General features: G+C 57.1%; 1 protein-coding gene across 1 annotated transcript; it reads left to right on the top strand.

Annotated features, from left to right (window-relative positions):
• Positions 1–5,378: 5,378 nt before the first annotated feature.
• Positions 5,379–14,453, top strand: MAPK8IP2 (mitogen-activated protein kinase 8 interacting protein 2). The gene is made up of 12 exons (XM_063076099.1): positions 5,379–5,443; positions 6,306–6,411; positions 7,673–7,948; positions 8,083–8,176; positions 8,338–9,513; positions 9,790–9,865; positions 9,983–10,155; positions 10,236–10,345; positions 11,047–11,154; positions 11,296–11,366; positions 13,815–13,913; positions 14,077–14,453. Exons 1-12 carry the CDS (start codon positions 5,379–5,381, stop codon positions 14,147–14,149), a joined length of 2,427 nt encoding a protein of 808 aa, XP_062932169.1. The 3' UTR covers positions 14,150–14,453.
• Positions 14,454–20,361: the final 5,908 nt, after the last annotated feature.

The following is a 20,361-nucleotide window of genomic DNA, read 5'->3' as shown; positions in this document are numbered from 1 at the left end:
TTTGAAAAGAGCCAAATGGAATTCTAGAAGGAAAGTTCTAATTTAGTTCAAAGTTTAGTTGAATCTTAATTTCAAACAAATTTAAAACTCAGTATACAGCCTTAACCGCAGATTATAAACAGCCGAGGAGAGAATTAGTGAACTAAAAGAAAATGTAATCAAGTATCCAGAATACTGCCTGGAGGGACATAGATGTGGAAAACAGAAAAGAGGAAATAAGAGACATGAAGGCTGGAACAGGAGGGTCCAACGTGAGTCTAATTGGGGTGCCAGAAGGAGGAGAGATGGTGTGGAGCCCAGACAATATTTGAAGAGATATGGCTGTGAAATTTCTAAACGGATGAAATGGGGCTTCATATGGTTAAGAAGTAGTAAAGATCAGAAAAAATAAAAAATAAATCCACACCCAAGTACACCATATTGAAACTTCAGAACATCTAAGACAAGTCCTAAATGCATCTGGAGAAGGAAGAGGAATGACCTTCAAGGGAGCGACTGAGGGCTGACTTCTCACAGCAAGACGGGAAGCCAGAAGGATGAGACCTTTGAGGTGGCGATGCAAACTAACGACCTGACCTAGAGTTCTATATCCAGTAAAATATCTTTCAGGAACCAGGACAAAATGAAGCATTTTCAGACAAACTGAAAGAGTTTACCACTGAAAGATTCTCATTAAAGAAAAAATTTAAAGGTACTCTTTAGGCAAAAAGAAAGCGGTTTCACCGGAAGATCTGACATGCAAAACGTAATGAGGAATGTTTGGGTAAATCTAAGTAAACATCCGTTGTTTAAAGCAGCAATAGCAATTCCTTGTGGGTCTTGAAACAAAAAATAAAGAAAATTAGAGTACTTAATAATAGAACTTAAGTTGGGGCTGGAGTAAACAGAGTTAAAGTCTTCTAGGGTCCTTGTATTTTTCAGGGAGAGTAAAAATATTGATCGACTTTAGACTGATAATTTAAGTGTGGGTGTCATAATTATAAGGGGGTGCCTTAGACTGGATTCCTTCCAAATGAGTGGCTGGGACAGGGATTCAAGTGCAAACGGTTTATTTGCAGGTGCAGGAAATACAGGTGGGTGGACGAGAAAGCGAGGCAGGGTAGGGCAGAAGGACCACTCCGCCAGCTGCCTGGTCATGATTTCTAACCTGTGGTCTATGTAGCAAGATTGTATCGTAGAACCCAGGTATTAGATACAGGGGGCATAGCTTGATAAAGGCAGTTTTTGCTAACCAAATAAGTTAATTATGCTGGAATTTCAGGATGACAAGTTTGTGGGTATAAGAGGCCTGGTAAGTGTCCACTCAGGGTCTCTTACAACCTTTCAGGAACTCTCCTGTAAGGCAGAACACCATTGCACCAACTTAAGTGCATCTTTGGGAGGATCTGGGGAAACTTGAGAAGCCATGCTCACCAGATATTCTCCAGTTTGATATCTCCTGAAGTGCTTTGCTGGGCGTGTTCTCTTTGCACTTATCACAGAAAACAGAAAATTCCCCATATAAGCTAATTTTTGTGACGCCTCAAATGCACTCATCTTTGGAGCTATGACATTGGTCCAGTGTGAAGACTTGTGTGAAAATGTATAATCCTGTCCTGTATTCAATTATTATAAAACTGTCTTTGGGTGTGCACTTTATATGAAGAAGTCTAGTAAGACATTCAGATTTCAGATATTTGTAAAAGAAGTCCTTGAAAAACTTCAGCTCTGATTCATTGTCATAATAGTCTTCTGCACTAGTAGAAGCCTGTGAGAGGTATAATTTCTGAGACGTCTAATTATGTGTGTGATTTCTTTTTTAAACCAGAAGGTTTTTTTTCCTTTTTTAAAAAAAAGATGGCTGGTGAGGGGCTCTAACCCTTGACTTGGTGTTGTCAGCACCACACTCTCCCAAGTGAGCCACAGGCTGGCTAGAAGAAGGGTTTTTTAAAAACTGTCTTTTCCTTTAAGACACAAGAGTATTGTAAACCCCATGAGTTTGGATTCCTTATACAAACAGAGATGAGAATACACCATTTAACACTAGATTATGCTTATTCGCTGATGAAAATGACCAGAAGAGAAGTCAATGATGCAAGAGAGAAGGTGAATATCGAGCAAGGAACTTGAATGGGCAATAGAAAACGTTGGGAGGATCAATGGACTGGGGATTTGTCATTGTTTCATACCACGGCCCCCAAATTCTTTGACATTCTGCCCATTGAGAGGTGGGGGTCTATGACCCCTATCTTGAATCTGAATAGGCTTGTGACTGCTTTGACCAATAGGTATGGCTCAAGTATGCCACATGACTTCCAAGACTACATCAGAAAAGGCCGTGCACCTGGGTCTCCAAGGGCACTCGCTCTGGGGGAAGCCAGCTTCGTGTGAGAAGTCCAGCTACTCTGAGACCACCATGCTGGAGAGGCCAGTAGAGATGCTGGTAACAGCTCATTCAGACTCCCAGCTGACACTCAGTGTTAATGCCAGCCTTGAGAGTGAGCCTCCTTGGACGCCCAGCCCGGCTCCCTTCTGGCTGCGACCAAAACCTTAAGAGAGACTCAGGCAAGAACTTCCCGTCAGAGTCCTTCCCAAATTTCTGACCCCCAAACTCCAAGCAGAATAAAATGGTTGTTTTAACCTACTAAATTTGAGGATAATTTGTTACACAGAAATAGTAACTGGAACATGTTTTTTATGGATTCAAAGAATTGTGGGTATTATGGTAATACAGTAAGAAAGCAAAAAAAAAAAAAATGATGGTCAGAGAATCGGATGGTTAAAATTGAGTCAGGAGGTGGTGAGCTTATTGGTTATGACAGCATTCTTAGATTTTCATCTTTAATAAATATTTTTGCAGTTTTAGCCATTGGCATTTTTGTTTTGTGTTTGTGATTCCTATGCAATATGAGAAGAAGAAAAGACCGATAGTTTGCATTTTATTTATTTTCTAATCTATGAGAAAATTGTCAGAAAATGTCCTCTGGCTTTTTAGGATTGCTGCGGTCAGGATTGTTGAAACTGTGCTGCTACTCCAAGTCTCCCTTATTTGTCTAATCAGTTTCGTGCTTTGCACTAACTGTCCATACCACTGATGGGCCACAGACCAGAACAAGTATTAAAACGGTATAGTCAAAACATCTGGATTTGTTCAGTAAGAAGAAGAAGTCTGGGCGGTCACTGACCATGGGAAGTCAGGGAGGCAAGTCCAGCAGTGCACGAGGCCCACAGGCCAAGGGAGGGGAGGACTCTGAGCAGCTGCTCAGCTCCCCGTGGACATAGATCTTTCATCTGTGCAATGATGCTCTGAGAGTCACATGAGGAAATGTGTAAATTTGAAAAACTATGCACGTTATGAGAAACATAAACTTCCTCAGGAAAGAGACTCTGCCTTTTCAGTAATATGTCCCTGAGCCAGACAGAGCAGTCCTGAGGGGACAGACTCCAGTGTGAGCAGCAGGGGAAGGGTGAATGTCAACTCATCATTTATGAATGCTGGGGCTGGTGCCTGGGGCTCCACACAGGCCACGTGATCCTCACAGTACTATGGTACAGATGAAGAAACTGAGGTCCACGTGGAGTAATTTGCCCATGTTCAGAAAGTTGGTGGTAACACAAAGATTGATTGCACAGTCTCTCAGACTAAGGCTGGTGACTTTCCATCTGTGCTCTTGGGCAAGATGGAAGGTTCCAGAGATAAAGTTGGAGGCAGAAGCCCCCATCTCATGGTCTTTACATTTCTGGAATATGGAGTGATCATCTGATAAGTGGGAGGCGAGAGGTTTAAGGAGGGTTGTGGAAGTTAGGATCTGACTAACTAATCTGGCTAATCTGATGGGGTTGAAGAATATAGACTTCAAGTTTGGTGCAGTTCCAGGTGAAGGTAAACCTTGGGGCCCTTATGGGAGAGTCACCAGAATTAAGAGCCAAAGATTGTTGACTGATCAGAAGCCAGGGAGCTGACTGACCAGGGTGTTGGATGGGTCATTTTTGCGGATGTCCAACTTAACCAGTTTGATGACAAGACCCAGGATTGAAAGGAAATCTTGGAAGTTGGGGTAAAAACCCCTTGCAAATTCTGGGAAGAGGTCCGGAATTTTATGGGTAAATTTGGGTTAGGCTGTCTGCACAGAGCTCGGTATCAAGCCAGAGCATGTCAGCACACAGCACAGTTGGCGCTCAAGAAACAGCGTTTCAGTCGAGTGAACATAGCCTCAGGGTTGTAACTTCTCCCGGTGCCCATCAGTGCCTCCGAGCAGACCGTGCGGTAAGTGCTGTGTGCTGGGAGTTCAGTTTTAGCCCAGTCTGCATCCTCTGTATGGCCCACTCTGAGTCCAGACCTGATCAGCTTCCCGTAGGCAGATGTCCCTGCCGAGCCCCGATCAGCATTGGGAGACCAGCTCCTCCAGCTCGGATCAGCACCCTTTAGGGGACAGCTCCGGCCAGCCCCGATCAGCACCCACGGGCGGACAGCTCCGCCGGCCCCTTTGGGTGCGCGACTCAGCCTCGGCCCGAGTCACTTCAGATCCAGGCTGCGGACCCCGCCTCTTCCCTTCTGAGTCCTCGGGAGGACAGCGCAGACTCTGGGGCCGCCCCCACCCCTCCAAGAGCAGCTCCCTCCAAAACCCACGCGCGCACGTATACACACGCACCCACCCCCACACATAAACGCGCACACACACGCACACGCATACACGCACCCACACGTACACATGCATGCACACAGGAACATGAATACGCACACACGCACACGCACGCACGCATGCACACACACGCACATGCACAAACGCACACGCACACATGCCCGCACACACACGCACACGCATGCATGCACACACGCACACGCACGCACACGCGCACATGCACGCACACACATGCACATGCATGCACGCACACATGCACACGCACGCACACGCGCACAAGCACGCACACATGCACGCACACGCAGTTAACCAGAGGTCTGCAGACCCAGGCCGGGGCCTTCCTCCGACTTCCCGCCGCGGGTTCCTCGTCTGAGGTGTCGCCCATGATCATTCCCCACCTGCGGGCCCTCCCCGCCCCGCCCCGACTCCCCGCTCCCGCCAGCCCTCTCCTCACCTGCGCCCGACCCCTCCGCAGCCGAGCCTCTCGGTCGCAGCGCCTCTGTCCCCCGCGGCCCCTCCCGCCTCGCTCCGGGCTGCCCCCGCCCCCCTGCGGCGCTGGCTGTCGCCGGCTCGCGCTGCCGTGGCGTCCTGGCAGGGTGTCAGGGTGTCGAGGTGTGCCGCGGGCAGGCGGCGTGTCGCAGGGCGTGTCACGAGGTGAAGCGCGGGGGCCGAGCACCGGGGGGAGCGACGCAGGGCGCGCGGGGCTGTCGCTGCGCGCACCCCTCCCCCGCCGCAGTCGCGGCCCTTCCGGAGAAGATGGCGGAGCGGGCGGAGATGTTCTCTCTGTCCACCTTCCACGCGCTGTCGCCGCCCGGCTGCAGGTACGCATCTCGGCGCCCCGGGCCTCCCCGTAGCCCCCACGCTGACCCAGGCCCCAGACCCCTCTCTGGTCCTGAGGCCTCTGATTCCTGCTCCGCATCCGTCCCCATCCCTTGGTTCAGGCTCTCTCCATTTTTGTCCCCCGCCGCCCAGTCTCCATGACCCCCCTCCTGCACTTCCTGCCGGGATGCTGAGCACCCAGCCTGGACAGCTGACGTGTCAAGGGTGGAGGCCCTGGACTGGCCCTCTGAGGGGGCAGGATGCTGGGCACACCCTCTGTGCCTAGCGGTGTCCTTTTGGCCTTGGGCGTCTCTTCAGTGGGGGCCCCAGCCTGGCCCCTGCGTCCCAGGCAGGGAGAGGTTGAAATCAAGCCTGGGGCCCTGCGGGAAAGTACTGGGGTGTGGAGGGGGCTGGACCTCCGGGTGTAGGCCTTTCTTGGGCAGGCCAGCCTCCGCTGGCAGAGCAGGCCAGACCCCTCCCTCCCCTGCTGCTGCAGCTCCAGCTCCCCCTCCCCCTGCTCCGCTCAGGCTGACTCCCCTGAGGCTGAGGCTGTGACCCAGAGGGCCTGGAGCTGAGCTGGAAGGGAGGAGAGGCCGCTGGCTCTTCGAGGGAGGAGGGGTGGGAGGGGGACTGGGGGAGGGGTGGCTCCCCTGGGGTGGCATGGCTCAGACGGGGGAGATCTGAGATCCACTGGAGAACAGAGCTCGGGGTTCGAGATGATGGCAGGATGTGGATCTGGAAGTTGGAGAGTCTGGAGACCAAGGGGCCTAGGAGCTGGAGGTCTCCCTTGGCCCCTCATCAGCACCAGCTTCCAGGCAGGGAGTCCAGGGTTGGTGGCTCTCTGATCCCGGGCCTCCTCTCCAGGCCTCCCCAGGATATAAGCCTGGAAGAATTTGATGATGAAGACCTGTCCGAGATCACTGATGACTGTGGCCTGGGCCTCAGCTACGACTCAGACCACTGCGAGAAGGTGGGGAAAGGGTTGGATGCACAAAACCTGCCCAAGGGAGAGCCTTGGTTAGGCTCTGCTCGGCATTTACTTGGGGTCTTAGGGTGGGTGTGAGCTCAGTCTTGAAACTCAGAGTCCTCTGATTGTCCCCCACCTTTGATCGTTGGCCGTGGGGCCTTCTTTGTATCAAACCTCTCTTTTTCTAACACATTGTAGGTCCTCCACTGAGGGCCTTCCCCAGCAGTCCTCCCAGGACCACATCAGCAGGCTAGCCTGGGGAAGGGGAGGTGTGCTTTTGCTTTGGGTGTCCTCTGATGACTTCTCAGAAAGACCTAACCCCTTCCGCATGCCATCTCAACCTTGTCCCCTCCCCAGCCCTGTCCCCACCCCTGCAGTCTTTTCTCCCCCATCTCCCGCTCCTTTTCCTCCCTGTCTCTCCCTGTTTGTTTTCATTCATTCAAGAACATTGAGCAACTGTCTTGTGGAAGTGCTGAGGGCTTCCAGGTGCTGGGAGCAGAACAGACAGCTGCCCTTGGGAGCTTTCAGCCTAGTAGGGGAGAAAGAGACAATGGCTGTTCCCCTAAGTGTCACAGATTGGAGTCTAGGAGGGACACAAAGTATGATGAGGGGGAAGGGAACCCAATTCAGACAGAGGGAATCAGGGGGACGTCCCAAAGGAAATGTCAACTATGCCCTGAGGTTATTAGGAGCCAGGCAGATGGGGCAGGAGGAGGGAGTGGAGGAGAGGCCCTGCTGGGGAAGGGATTGACTGTGCCAAAGGCCTTGAAGTTGGCGCAGACTTGCTAAATCTTCAGAATGCAGGCTGTCTTCTCATTTATGCATTCACTTGATATTTGCTAATATCCACTGAGCCCTAGGTCCTGTTCTAGGGCAATACGGACATGACCCTGCCCTGGTGGGGTTTGCAGTCTGGTGGGAGAGAGAGACACACGAAAAGCCATGTACAGTGATCGCGAATTGTGTTAAATGCTATGAAGGAACCAGTGACGATGTTGAAAGTGATGGGTTTGGGAGTGAAACGAGACTAGAGGGTGGGTTGTGACCACTCTGACAATCTCTGTCATCCAGCCTTGGGGATTTGGAGTGATCCCCGTGTGTCTTAAGCAGATTGTTAGAAAAATTGCTGGGCTGGCAGGGGGTGGAGTGAACTGGAAGCGACTCTGGCTTGACTTGCTGCTCCCTGCTGTCCCCTTTCCTGGCACCTGGGAGCCCGGTCACTGTCGCACTCTGGCCCAGCCTTGCATCTTCCTCCTCCTTGCAGGACAGCCTCTCCCTGGGGCGTTCGGAGCAGCCGCACCCCATCTGCTCCTTCCAGGATGACTTCCAGGAGTTTGAGATGATCGATGACAATGAGGATGAGGATGAGGACGAGGACGAGGAGGACGAGGACGAGGAGGAGGGAGGTGGGGAGGGCGAGGGGGAGGGAGGCCCTGGCTCAGAGGCCCCTGCCCCAGACACCGTCATCCCCTCGCCTTCCCTGGAGGAACCGCACAAGCACCGGCCCACCACGCTCCACCTGACTACACTGGGAGCCCAGGTGAGTGCCCAGACCACGGCGTCCTCGAGCTGAGCCTGGGCCACAGCACCTGGGACTCTGCACCCCACGGCACCCGGTTTCTGCCCCCATGGGAGGTGGCCCCCCAGTGCTGCTCTCCTCTCACCCGGTCACAGGACTCGCTGAACAACAACGGAGGCTTCGGCCCGGCGGCCCCAACCTCCTGGCAGGAGACAGTGCTGTGCTCAGTGTCGCAGGAGCCGCTCCGAGGTGAGGGCTTGGGGGGCGGGGGGGAGGGGCCGGGGGGAGAGGGAGGGGGTGGGGTGGGGGGAGAGGGAGGGGTGGGGGTGGGGGAGGGCGCCAGGGAGGGGGCCGGCTGCTGGCGGGAGGCCCAGCCCGTGGTGACGGCGAGGGGTCCCCCTGCCCCGCAGAGCTCCCCGGCCCCCTCCCGCCTGTGGACGCGGGGCCCGGGGAGGTGCGGTCGCCCGTGCGTGCAGGTCGCGACCGCGAAGGGGCCCGGCCCGCGGAGCTCCCGGCGCCAGGGGGGGCGTCGCCGTCTTCGGATCCCGGCATCGAGGCCGACCTGAGAAGCCCGTCGAGCGGGGGCCCCGGGGGGCGGCGCAGCAGCCAGGAGCTGTCGTCGCCGGGCTCAGGCTCGGAGGCGGCCCGCGGCGCGCGCCTGGGGCGCATGATCTCGTCCATCTCGGAGACGGAGCTGGAGCTGAGCAGCGACGGCGGCAGCAGCAGCAGCGGCCGGTCCTCGCTCCTCACCAGCTCCATGGAGGAGGCCTCGTCGCCCGCGTCGGAGCCCGAGCCCGAGCCCGCGCCCCCGCGCCGGCCCGCCTTCCTGCCCGTGGGCCCCGACGACAGCGACAGCGAGTACGAGTCGGGGTCCGAGTCGGAGCCCGACGTCAGCGAGGACGCGGACTCGCCCTGGCTGCTCAGCAACCTCGTGAGCCGCATGATCTCCGAGGGCTCCGCGCCCGTCCTGTGTCCCGGCCGGTGCCTGTCGCCCGCGCCGCGCCCGCCCGGGGAGCCCGTGTCGCCGGCCGGCAGGGCCGCCGAGGACCGCGGGGACCCGGGCGTGGAGCTGCTGGACATGCAGACGCTGTGCGGGCCGCCGCCCCCCGCGCCCGCCGCGCCTCGGCCGGGCCCCGCGCAGCCCGGGCCCTGCCTGTTCCTCAGCAACCCCACGCGCGACACCATCACGCCGCTGTGGGCCGCGCCCGCCCGCGCCGCCCGGCCGGGCCGCGCCCGCTCCGCCGCCTGCTCGGACGACGACGACGACGACGACGACGACGACGACGCTCACGACGGCCGCGGGCCGCCTGGGCGCAGGGGAGCGGGCCCCGCGGCGCCGCCCGACGCGTCGCTGGTGTACGACGCGGTCAAGTACACGCTGGTGGTGGACGAGCACACGCAGCTGGAGCTGGTGAGCCTGCGGCGCTGCGCCGGCCTGGGCCGCGACAGCGACGACGACAGCGGCGGCGAGGCCAGCGAGGAGGACACGGGCGCCGCGCGGCCGGACAGCTCGCCCGACAGCCCCGACCTCACCTTCTCCAAGAAGTTCCTCAACGTCTTCGTCAACAGCACGTCTCGGTCCTCCAGTGCGTGGGACGGGCAGGAAGGGCAGGGCTCCCCGTCCCGCACGTCCCCAGAGGTGCCCAGAGTGGCCCCGGCTCCTCGCAGGACCCCCCGCCGCCCGCTCTGCGCAGGGGGTGGGGGGAGGCCTGTGCGGCCCCCACCAAGTGGGTCCTGCCGCCGTCCCTGGCTCAGGACACCCGCGGCAGCCGTGCGCAGGGGACGTGGCTGGGCCGCGAGGCCGGGCCTTCGAGTGCCCCCGCGCCTCTCTGAGCCGCTGTCTGTGCCCGTCTCTGTCTCAGGCACCGAGTCCTTCGGCCTCTTCTCCTGCCTGGTCGACGGGGAGGAGAGAGAGCAGACTCACCGGGCCGTCTTCAGGTACTGCCTCCCCTGTCGCTGCCAGGGACCCCGCCTCAGTCCGCAGACAGGACAAGGTGCTGGCGGACACCACCCAGCCGGTCCTGTCCCCTGCAGTGACCTCTTCCCTGACCTCAGGTTTATCCCCCGCCATCCGGACGAGCTGGAGCTGGATGTGGACGATCCGGTGTTGGTGGAGGCCGAGGAGGACGACTTCTGGTTCCGCGGCTTCAACATGCGCACGGGGGAGCGCGGTGTGTTTCCCGCCTTCTACGCGCATGCTGTGCCCGGCCCTGCCAAGGACCTGCTGGGTGAGGCCCCATCCCGGAAGGGCGGCTTGTCACCCCAGCCCCTCCGCCCGACCTGACCCGCGCCCTGTGCGAACCCCCAGGGAGCAAGCGGAGCCCCTGCTGGGTGGAGCGCTTCGACGTGCAGTTCCTGGGCTCTGTGGAGGTGCCCTGTCACCAGGGCAATGGCATCCTGTGTGCAGCCATGCAGAAGGTCAGTGTGGAGGCTCACACCAGCCTCGCAGGCTGGCACAGCCCCCTGGGAGCTCCAAGGCCTCTGGCCTCCTCCAGGGAGGGTTCAGGGGGTGATCCAGGGGAGGGGCACCCCAGCCTGACTCAGGCGTCAGAGCAGACAGGCCTCGGGCTGGGCTCGGCAGCTGTGCTGTTACCTCTGGGTCTCTTGGCCAGTTCCCCTTCGCCCGTCCTCTTCCTGTCTGAAAGTCAGGTCGGCTGTCACTGCCCCTTCCCCAGGAGTCCTTTGCTCACTCATTTGTTTGCTCAGCGGAACTTAGTGAGCAGCTGCCCGCCTGCCAGTCCTGTGACAGAGGCTGGAGGACAGCGGAGCAGGACATACCCACTCTCCCTCCAAGAGCTCCCGTCAAGCTTCTGGGAACCAGGCAGGGAGGAGCCCAGGGTGGAGGACGGTGTTCCTGACACCTGAGCCAAGAGGAGCAGCTGGCTGGAGGAGTGGCAGGAAGACAAGGCAGGCTAGTGCAGAGGGGTGACCAGCCCATCCTGAGGGCCGGCAATGGCCAAGGCCTCCTCTCACTTCTTCCAGAATCGCATCTTACAGGCCTTCGATGCCGAGTGTCTTCAAACTTAATCTAAAAAGAACAGAGCATAGTCCCACCAAAGGCAGGGAAAGAGGATCTTACAGGTCCTTAAGACCCTCTCCTCCCCTGACTTCTTCCTCAGATTGCTACCGCCCGGAAGCTGACCGTCCACCTGCGCCCTCCTGCCTCCTGTGACCTCGAGATCTCTCTGCGGGGGGTCAAGCTGAGTCTGAGTGGAGGGGGTCCTGAGGTGGGGGTGTGGGGGACTGGGGACCAGGGGAGGCTGGGAGGTGGGGTAAGGCAAGAGGCTCCAGCCGAGGGACAGGCTGGCAGAAGTGGCCCCAGACCTTCTCTGTCTGACTCTGGACGCTTCTGCCCCCCTCTGCACTAGTTCCAGCGCTGCAGCCACTTCTTCCAGATGAAGAACATCTCATTCTGTGGCTGCCACCCCCGCAACAGCTGGTAAGGGCCTGGCCCTCCCCAGAGTCCCCACAAAACCCAAGGGCTGCCCATACCCCAGCCCCCACCACTACCCTAAGAGCTACACCTGCACCCACTTGGCTCCATGAATTGAACATCCACATAGCACCCACTCTGAGCCGGACTTGGGAGATGGGGATCACACAGGCTCCCACCTAGTCTGGGTGGGGAGGGAGACACACAGACAAGAAAGTGTGAGAAGCATCTGTGGGTGGTCTGATGAGCATCTAAATGGGCACCGGTGGGCAGACCTGCAGAATTCTCCTGGATTCAGGAAGGAGAGCCTCGAAAGTTGAGCAGGTGACAGGGTGGGGGAGTCCACAGGGCCACACCTGGGGGGATGTTCGGGTGCCCCACTTGGGGCTTGGGGCCTGGGAGCCAGGGGAGAAGCTACAGGGGTCATTGAAGGCCTGGGCCCTTGTGACTGTGCCAGGGAACTCATAATCAATCCCGCTGGTGACGGGGCCACTGAGGGATCCTTGTGGAAGGTGGGGCGCTTAGGCTGGTGAGCTGGATCTGGCTGTGGTGCAGAGTGGACTGACCCAGGTGGTGCTGACAGGAGACCAGGTGGCTGCTGAGGTCATCCAGTTGCCGTGTCATGATGGGAAGTGTGCACATGCAGGAGGCATCGAAGAGGTGGGATAGGCAGGACCTGGTGGATGGGCTGCAGAGACTGACCTGGAAGGGCTCAAGGGTGATGTCCACCTGGGTGACGGGGAGATAGTGACCCACACACCGAGAAGAGGTTGCGGGCATCAGTCACAGGTGCGGTGAGGCTGAAGTGGCCGTTGGTTACGTGGGCCTGGTGCTTAGGAGGGAGACCTGGGGGGAAGGTGTCAGTCTGGAGCAGGTGAATAACTGAGGCCATGAGGAGGATGAGATGGCCGGGCAGAGGGGGCAGAGGTAGCAGAGGAGGAGCTGGTGCGGGAGCAGCTGGCGGGGAGGCTGCAGGCTGCCCCCAGACCCTGACTCCTGGCAGGAGGAGCCAGAGGGATGGACGGGGCCGACCAGAGGCTCGAAAGGACGGGGCAGTGGGAGGAGCAGGTCCTCACGGGCAGACAGGGGCGGCTGGGCAGTGGCGTGTCGGGGTCATCTGGACTCTTGTGGCAGAGAACGACGATGGCTCTGTCTGCTGCTAGGAGGTGCCCAGAGCCCAGTCTTGCGTCTTCTCCATCGAGGACTGAGATGATTTAATGGGATCCAGTGCTGAGACCCTGCTCAGGGAGGGAGGGGGCCAGGGACCTAGACCGGACAGCGGGGCCCGCTGTGGGCTGTGAGGACATGGGCTGGGGTGGCACCACCAGGAGAGGATGAAGGAGGACCCTTCTTTCCCACCAGAGGGAAACCACGGATGCTGCAAGCTCAGGCCTCCAGGCTGGACCCTGACCCAGCTGCAGTTCCGGGAAGAGAGATGGCCGGACAGGTGGCCTGTGGCCGAGAGATGGAGGTGGGGGTGGGGGAGGCTGAGGAGCTGCCGTCCCTGCGCAGACCCTCCTAATTCTTGTGTCATGAGGACCCAGCCTGGTCCGTCAGTGAGGCACGAGGCAACCGTGCTGGGCGAGTGGTGAACCCGCTGCCTCGTGCCGTGGGTGGTAGATGTGCCGGGTGTGCCGTATGGATGGGGCAGGGCTGTGTGTCTGGGCAAGACACAGACCCTCTGTGCCCAGCCGTCCATCAGGACGCTACCTCCTAGGGCTGTCGTGAGGTTCGTGTCAGTTAATTATATGACGTGGCTAGGACGGTGCTGCAGTGACGCTCAGTAAGCAACATGTCAGCGTTAGTGGTTGTCATCACAATTACCTGAACGCAGCATCTGAGGCAGGTCTTGTGACCACACAAGCACATGATCCTGGCAATGATATGATCACGTGGCCTCCCATCTGGTGGGAACAGAAAACCCCGAAGTCGAGCGGGAATGGATCGGATTGGCCGGCTTCGGGGGTGTCTGGAGTCTCGCACGGCAGGACTCTGACTGCCCCTCCTTCCGTTTGGACAATAGTTTTTATTAATGTCTTGGGTGAGGAGACAGGGCACATTGGAATGGCGTGACTGACACAGTGTGGCGGGGACTCCATGCTTCTGCAGTTGGAGCAGGTGGTGGAACGGAAGAGGGTTTTAGGATGGGCTGATGTCAAGCCCCGCACCAGAGCTTGGGAAGTGGCTGTGAGTTTGCAGGACCAGACGTGGGGCTGGCGGGGGCCTGAGTCAGCAGGGGACATGGTGCTCGGAGGCCAGGCTGGGGGCCTTGCTTCGCGGTCTTGGGCAGGCCCTGAGTGGGGCACAGAGGGACATGGCGCAGGCCCAGGCACCCCTGCGACCCCACAGTCCTGCGTCCCACCCCCTCCCGAGCCCTTGTCCCCGCTCTGCAGACCAACTGGGGGTTGAGGCTGGGTCAGTGCCCTGACCCCGTCCACACTGACTTCCCTGCAGCTACTTTGGCTTCATCACCAAACACCCCCTGCTGAGCCGCTTTGCCTGCCACGTCTTTGTGTCCCAGGAGTCCATGAGGCCAGTGGCCCAGAGTGTGGGGTGAGCGGGGTCCCAGAGTGGGGGCGGGGATGAGAATTTGTGCAGGGTGCTGGGGTGGCGAGTGGGGCTGAGAGGGTGGGGTGGGCAGTGAGGAGCCTGGAGTGGGAGAGCTGGGCGGTGGCGGCGGGCCCTGGGTGACTGGTAGAGGGCCCTGTCCCCACAGCCGTGCCTTCCTGGAGTACTACCAGGAGCACCTGGCCTACGCCTGCCCCACGGAGGACATCTACCTGGAGTAGCAGGAACCTGCCCACCGCTCTCGACTCCTGCCCCGTCTGCTCCAGGCACAGCCCCGGCTGGGGGTGTCTCACGAGGCCACCATGGCTTTAGCAAGGACTGGATTGGGGGCGCGTTGGGCCTTATGTTTGTGGGAGTCCTCGGTCCCCAGGGCACGGTGTGGGAGCTGCCGGGGGGTATGTGTAACCCCCGCACCCCACTTTCCCTCTGATCCATTCTTTCTCTCTGTCGTCCCCATCTGCCCCCTCATTTCTCTCCTTGTGTTTCTCTACCCTTTTCTGTACCTGCAAACCTTGCCACCCTCTGCTCTTTATTTTGGGGTCAACTCCCGGGGTGCAGAGGAAGGTGAGCCTCTAGGTGGCTGCTGAGGTCAGACTCCCAAGCAACCCCTCCCGCCCCTCCCCTGTGATTTATAAGAGAATTTTAATTTTTATAGTTAATCTCAAGGGATCATCCCATGCTGGACCACAGGGACAAAAAGAGGGGACCCCCCCATGGAGCTCAGGGGAAAGCAGGGAGGGGCTCCCAAAAGAGCCTTGGGGAGACTAGGAGTGGCTCTTGATGGTCACCCGAGCCCCCAGACGCTGCTAGGAGGAGGCTGTCCCCCACCCCCCACCGTTACCCCCACTGTCCTTGCTTTGCCACTGCTGCCACATCCCCTGCCCAGGGCATTGGCCCTGCTGCGCCCCATGCTGTGCACATGGGCCCTGCCCACAGCCTCAATAAACTCTGCTTGGTGTGACCCTGGCTGTTTCTAGGGGGGGTGTCTGCGGTGGTGCAGACGGAGACCCCGGTGTGATGTGTCGAGGCAATTGAGAGAAGTCTCCCCACTTCAGTGCTTTTCAAAATCATGCAGGGATCCCTGCAGCGCTCCACTGGGCCCACGTCCCAGGGGCCACATCTGAGGAACTCGTGGGGTCATAGAGGATGTTGAAGTCAGAGAGAAGGCACTGGCCATGCAGTGTGTCCCTCACACGCGCTGGGGCACTGGCGGGCGCCCCCGGGGCTCCGATCACGTCAGGGGGTGGGGGAGCATGAGCGAGGCCTTGAACATAATCTACTTAGATCTTTTAAAATCCTTCACAGAAAGCCAGGGGGAAATAGGTGACAATGTTCACCATGCCCTTAGAAGATCGTAGATGCTCAGCAAGGTCAGCACTAAGGGTGGGCCTGTGTCCCGCCCCGCGCCCAGGACAGACCAGCGGTGAAGGCTGTGCACGGAAGAGTGACCAGAGCGGGTGGAGACACGTGCACTGTCTGCAAAAGCCACGTGCCTGCTCCAGCGTCGGCTCTGTGGGCCAGCGCGCGGGAAGAGTCGCCGTCAAGGGTGATGAAGGACTCAGACCTTCGGCACGTGAACAGCACAAACTGATCCCGGGGGAGGCTCCCAGTCCCCTCCCGTGGGTTAGGAGCCCAGGCCGGTCACACCAGAACACTCCATGTGTCTAAGAAGATGAAGAAAAACGCTTGTGAGAAAACTGTACTCCTAATTAAGATGAAGTTGTAAAGAAGCAGACAGCACCCTTGGGTGTGCGCTGGAGCATCAGGGCGAGGCCCTCAGGCCCCGACCTTCCCCTCGCCCTCGGTCGGGTGGGGACTCCACACACTCGGCCCCCTCGATGTGCTCCGCGCTTTTCCGTAGGGTTCACCTTCCCCTCCTGCCACCTCACGGGCTGCCGCTCCAGCCCCATGCCCTCCAGGCCCCTTCCACAGACTCCATGTGCTCAGGGCCCCCATGCTCTGCCCTATGCAGACCACTCAGCCCCTCTGTATGCTGAGCATTAACTTGCCATCCCCAGCCGATCCCCAGGGGTTCTCCCCCGCCGGTCACTGGGCTGGCGCTCAGCACAACGACCTACCTGTAAAGGGCACTGGCTGCCACAGTGGCTTCAAACTCACAGGAACCTTTTCCCCACTACCCTATTCATCTAGATTCTGTATTTTACCCTTTTCCCTGGTCTCTCATGCTGCAGGCCTGGGGTCACTCCACCCTCCCTCCTGTCACCATCATCCCACCCAAAGTCTGTCTGTGGCTCCATACTCTACCCCTGCCTGTTGCTTTGCCTCCCATGGATTTGTCACCCCTTTTTCCCCTGGGCGATGGAGCCACCAAAGATTACTCAAAGCCCATCTGTTCTGAGCAGTGAGAATCCCGGAAAAGGGGTTAATCTCCCAGAACTCTCAAGAGAGAGGCATTCCGTTCATTTGGAAAATTAACCACAAATTGGGGTTCTCTTCCCGCATTTATTTTCCAGACCAGGAAGTTACAGGAAGAGAACATAGGTGGGGTTTTTGCTAAGTACAGTTTAACAAGTTTTACAATAGAAGCTGGTGACATTCAGTAAGACAAGCAAGGGGACCTTCCATAATGCAATTTTCAAGAAGTTAAGTCAATCCACCAACTAAAGCTTGATTTTAGCAAGCATTCTTTTCTTACAGCAATTTCCCAGGATCTTTACATATCAATCAGTAACCTGTCTGTCTTTGAGCCAGCAACCTTGCTGTGTTACAATTCTTTATCTTACAGTGGACACTATAGCCTGGGGAAAATTTCCTGTCCTTTGCAAGGTCAATATTTGAAACTGCAAGGCTTTGGAACTCCAGGCCCTGTGAGGTACAGTTGCTTTATGCATCCTCCCCACTCCCTGCCTCCGCATGGATCACAACACCTTCAGTTTCCTCCTGGATCTTAGTGCAACAAACTGGCTCCTCCAGGCTCAGTGCCTTCACCTGCACCTGCACCCAGACCTGGGGTTTTGAACAGAAGCCTGAGCAGATCTTATCCCATTAAACTCTGCAGCAGCTCCCTGTTAAACCTCATCCTGACCCACCCCAGCCCTTCTCCAGCCTCCTCTACCCTCCACCCTGCTTCTGTCCTAGGAAACTCTGAGTATCCTGTGAGCACTGCTGCCTTCCCTGGTGACCATGGGGTGGACTCCCGTCCTCCTGGGTGCTAGGGGGCCCTGGGCCTTGGGCTTGGGTGAGGTGTGGCTCTTGCCTGCTCCCCTGGCAGAGGCTGCTGACCCATCCCCAGAGAGCAGGGGCATGGCCGATGCCCTGCGGTCCTCCTGGGACCCGGAGCAGTGCCTGGCACATATGCAGGCAGCCTGCGGAGTGCTGAGTGATGCCTCCAACACCCGTCCTCCAATTGCTGAAATCTAGGCCAAGGATAGCATTCTAAATAAAAAGCTTTCTACACAAAACGGTTCATTGCATTCTTGTTTAAAATAATGAAAGCATAAAAGTAATCTAAATACTGTCCAACAGGATTAACCAAATTCAGGGATATTTACCTAATTGAAATATTGGGCAGATATGAAAAAAGTGTGCTTACTAACATTTTATAATAATACTGAAAATATTTGGTATGCTATTAGGAGAAAGTGAATATGCAGAATCATACATGCTGGGAGCCATGTGTTGCAAAATTGCTGGAGATAGGGCTGAGGGGGCTTCTCTATTTTTTTCGGCAATGCACATGTCTTAATTGTTTTAAGCTTTATATGCTGCTTATTAGAGATATCCAAATGCAAATAAAAACTTCCACAGAAGAAGTGAAAGAAGTTAAGATACGTTAATCAAACAAAAAAGTTATTTTGGCCACAGTAAAAATACCCACCTCATAAGATTGTTGTAAAGCTTAAATGAGTTTACTGGTCAGGCTGAGGGCAGCGCTCTATTACTGCTTTTGTAAACACCATAATCTCTATTTTTAAAAATATCAATTTTCAATTAAAAAGAGTCACTATAGAAACTTTGGAGACTGCAGAAATTGGAAAGAAGGTTAACATCAACTATGTTTTTACAATCCAAAGATGACTATTGCTAATATTTTGGTCTATTGGTCCAGCCTCTTTTCTATATGTGGGTTTTATTTTATTTTGCATGAAGCCAGAGGGAGATCAGGGGAACCAAGGAAGAATTTAAGGCAAAAAATTAAAGCAGAATAGCAGAGGTCACGATAAAATGCCACAGGAACAATGAAGAGCAACGGTCTTAGCACAGCAGCTCCCTCGTCTGAAACACACGGACAAACACACGTTTCAAAAAGTTTGAGTGACAAGGAAAAGGAGGAAAACATCATCAGAATGGATCGAATTTGCCTCCATCCGTTTACAATAAAAAACATAGAACGGAAAATACAATCACATAATTAATACGGTAAAACAAGGACATGTGCGCACTGGATTTCACGTCCTGCATACAGAGAACACCATTCTTTTCGGATGTCGATGAAGATGTTTCAACAGTGGATCACGTAACAGGTATAAGAGCAAAGCATTCAGCTGCCAGAGAGAATCCCGGGGAGACGAGCACACGGCCAGGAGGTCTGCAGGTGGCAAGACTGGTGTGGCTGCTGGAGACGTCATTAAGGACGCGTGCTCCCTGCCCTTGTCCCGTGTCCTGAGCAGGGGACCTTTGTCCTCGTGGTTGCATGCCGAGCATGGCACTTGACTTGCAGGCAGGAGGAAGGGCAAGGGTGGGGCACGCGTCTGGCTTTGCAGAAGCCCCGCTGTGTGCTGGAGGGAGGAGCGGGCAAGAGCCAGTCAGGGAAGGAGGAACAGCCGGAATGCGGCACTTCCTCACGGCGGGTCCCCTCCCTGAGCCATGCACCCGCAGGATGGGGAGCAGGACCGTGCACACGCCGGCTCTTGGCCCCCACAGCTCGAGGGCCGCCCCCGGGGTGTTCACCGCCGTCCTTCTGAGCAGCTCACGTGCCGCCCGAGAGGACAGTGAGGAAGCAAGTCCTGGGACCAGCCACCCACAGCTGAGGACAGAGGGCCGCGCCCAGGCCCTGATCTGCACAGCCCTTCTGACGTCCTTGAGAGGGGCACAGAGTAGAACCCACACCCGGGAAGCCTGGCAAAGACACTCCACCCACCGAGCGGCGGGTGCAAAGGTCCCCCAAGCCAGAGTGCGGGTGACGGGGATTTAAATGACACTCCCTGAAGAGGGTCCATTAGGGAATGTTGTCGTAGGGCTACCAGGCACCGCTCCCCTGAGACCACAGCCGTGAGCTGGCTTGTGGCGTGAATGCAGGTGTGGCGGGGACGTGTACAGGTGTGATGTGTGGCGGGGGGAGTCCACACAGCTCGAGGTTTCTCCCTGCGCCACCTCCCACCCCGGCCACATTTTATGGGATCGGCATAAAACCCGGAATACGCCTGCCAGCTTGGCTCACATCCTAGTTCCTGTCCTGTGGCACCCAAGGCCACAAACCTGGAGTCACAGAATCCAAAGTCAGCCTGCGCCCACCCCAGAGGCTCCGTGTACCCGTGAGTAGAAGGAGAATCAACAATTCAGCCCCAGACACAGTCTCAACCGTCCTTTCAGTTGATGACAAATGGACAACGTTGCTTTTGTTTCCCTTGTGCAACTTCGAAGCAAAAAGGAGCAGCTGGCCCTTGTGTTTACCTGGTGGCCCCTTGCCCTTGCCACGTGCTGCCCCATGCAGGTCTCAGCTCTGCTGAATCCCGCAGCCTCACCCAGACAGAACCCGCCATCCCGGAGGCGTGACCCTCAGCCCTGGCCTCGGTCTGGTATGAGCTTTGCATGGAGCTGGCGCTGACGGGCCGTCGCTTGGGGTGTCCAGCGGCCTAGTTCTCAGTCATGGTCAGCTGAGGGCTGTGGAAGAAGCTTTGGAGAAGCCTCAGCCCCACTGGTCGCCACGAACCTCACCCCACACCACTCCTTCCTCAGGAACCCTAGTGAGGGACCGGGCTGTCCAGCTCCCTCGGTTTGGGGACTTGGCCAGTCGGGGTGGACAAGGAGGGGGGGCGCGCTGCTCAGGGGCAGCTCCTCCCCTGGGGGTGGCAGGTGGAGACAGGTGAGTCCCAGGAAGTGGTGCCCCGCCCTCACCCAAAACACTGCATGTCACACTGAACCCACCTGTGCCAGCACCTGTGCCCTGAGCTTGGCTCCACGATGGCAGGGGCCCTGTCCCGTGTGACCGGTTTCTCTCACCCAGCACACATTTGTTGGCACTAGGAGGGTGGGGGTTCGGATTTAATTTCCTTCTGTACCAATTAGCATTCTGTGGTCATAACCAACCTACAGAAACCAACTCTGGGTAACGTAACCAAAAGGAAAGTTATTTGGAGGGTACTGGGGACTCCCAGAGATAAAAAGAAGGCAGAATAAGGGGCATTAAAGAGGAACTGTGACCCCCTCGAGGGATGGGTGGGCGACAGCTCCTGCTCTCAGCCTAGCTCTG

This window comes from Cynocephalus volans, chromosome 12, assembly GCF_027409185.1.
Source record: "Cynocephalus volans isolate mCynVol1 chromosome 12, mCynVol1.pri, whole genome shotgun sequence".
In the NCBI taxonomy this organism is placed as follows: Eukaryota; Metazoa; Chordata; class Mammalia; order Dermoptera; family Cynocephalidae; genus Cynocephalus; species Cynocephalus volans.
The sequence above is the reverse complement of the archived record's forward strand: the minus strand, read 5'-3'. Positions and strand labels throughout refer to the sequence as shown.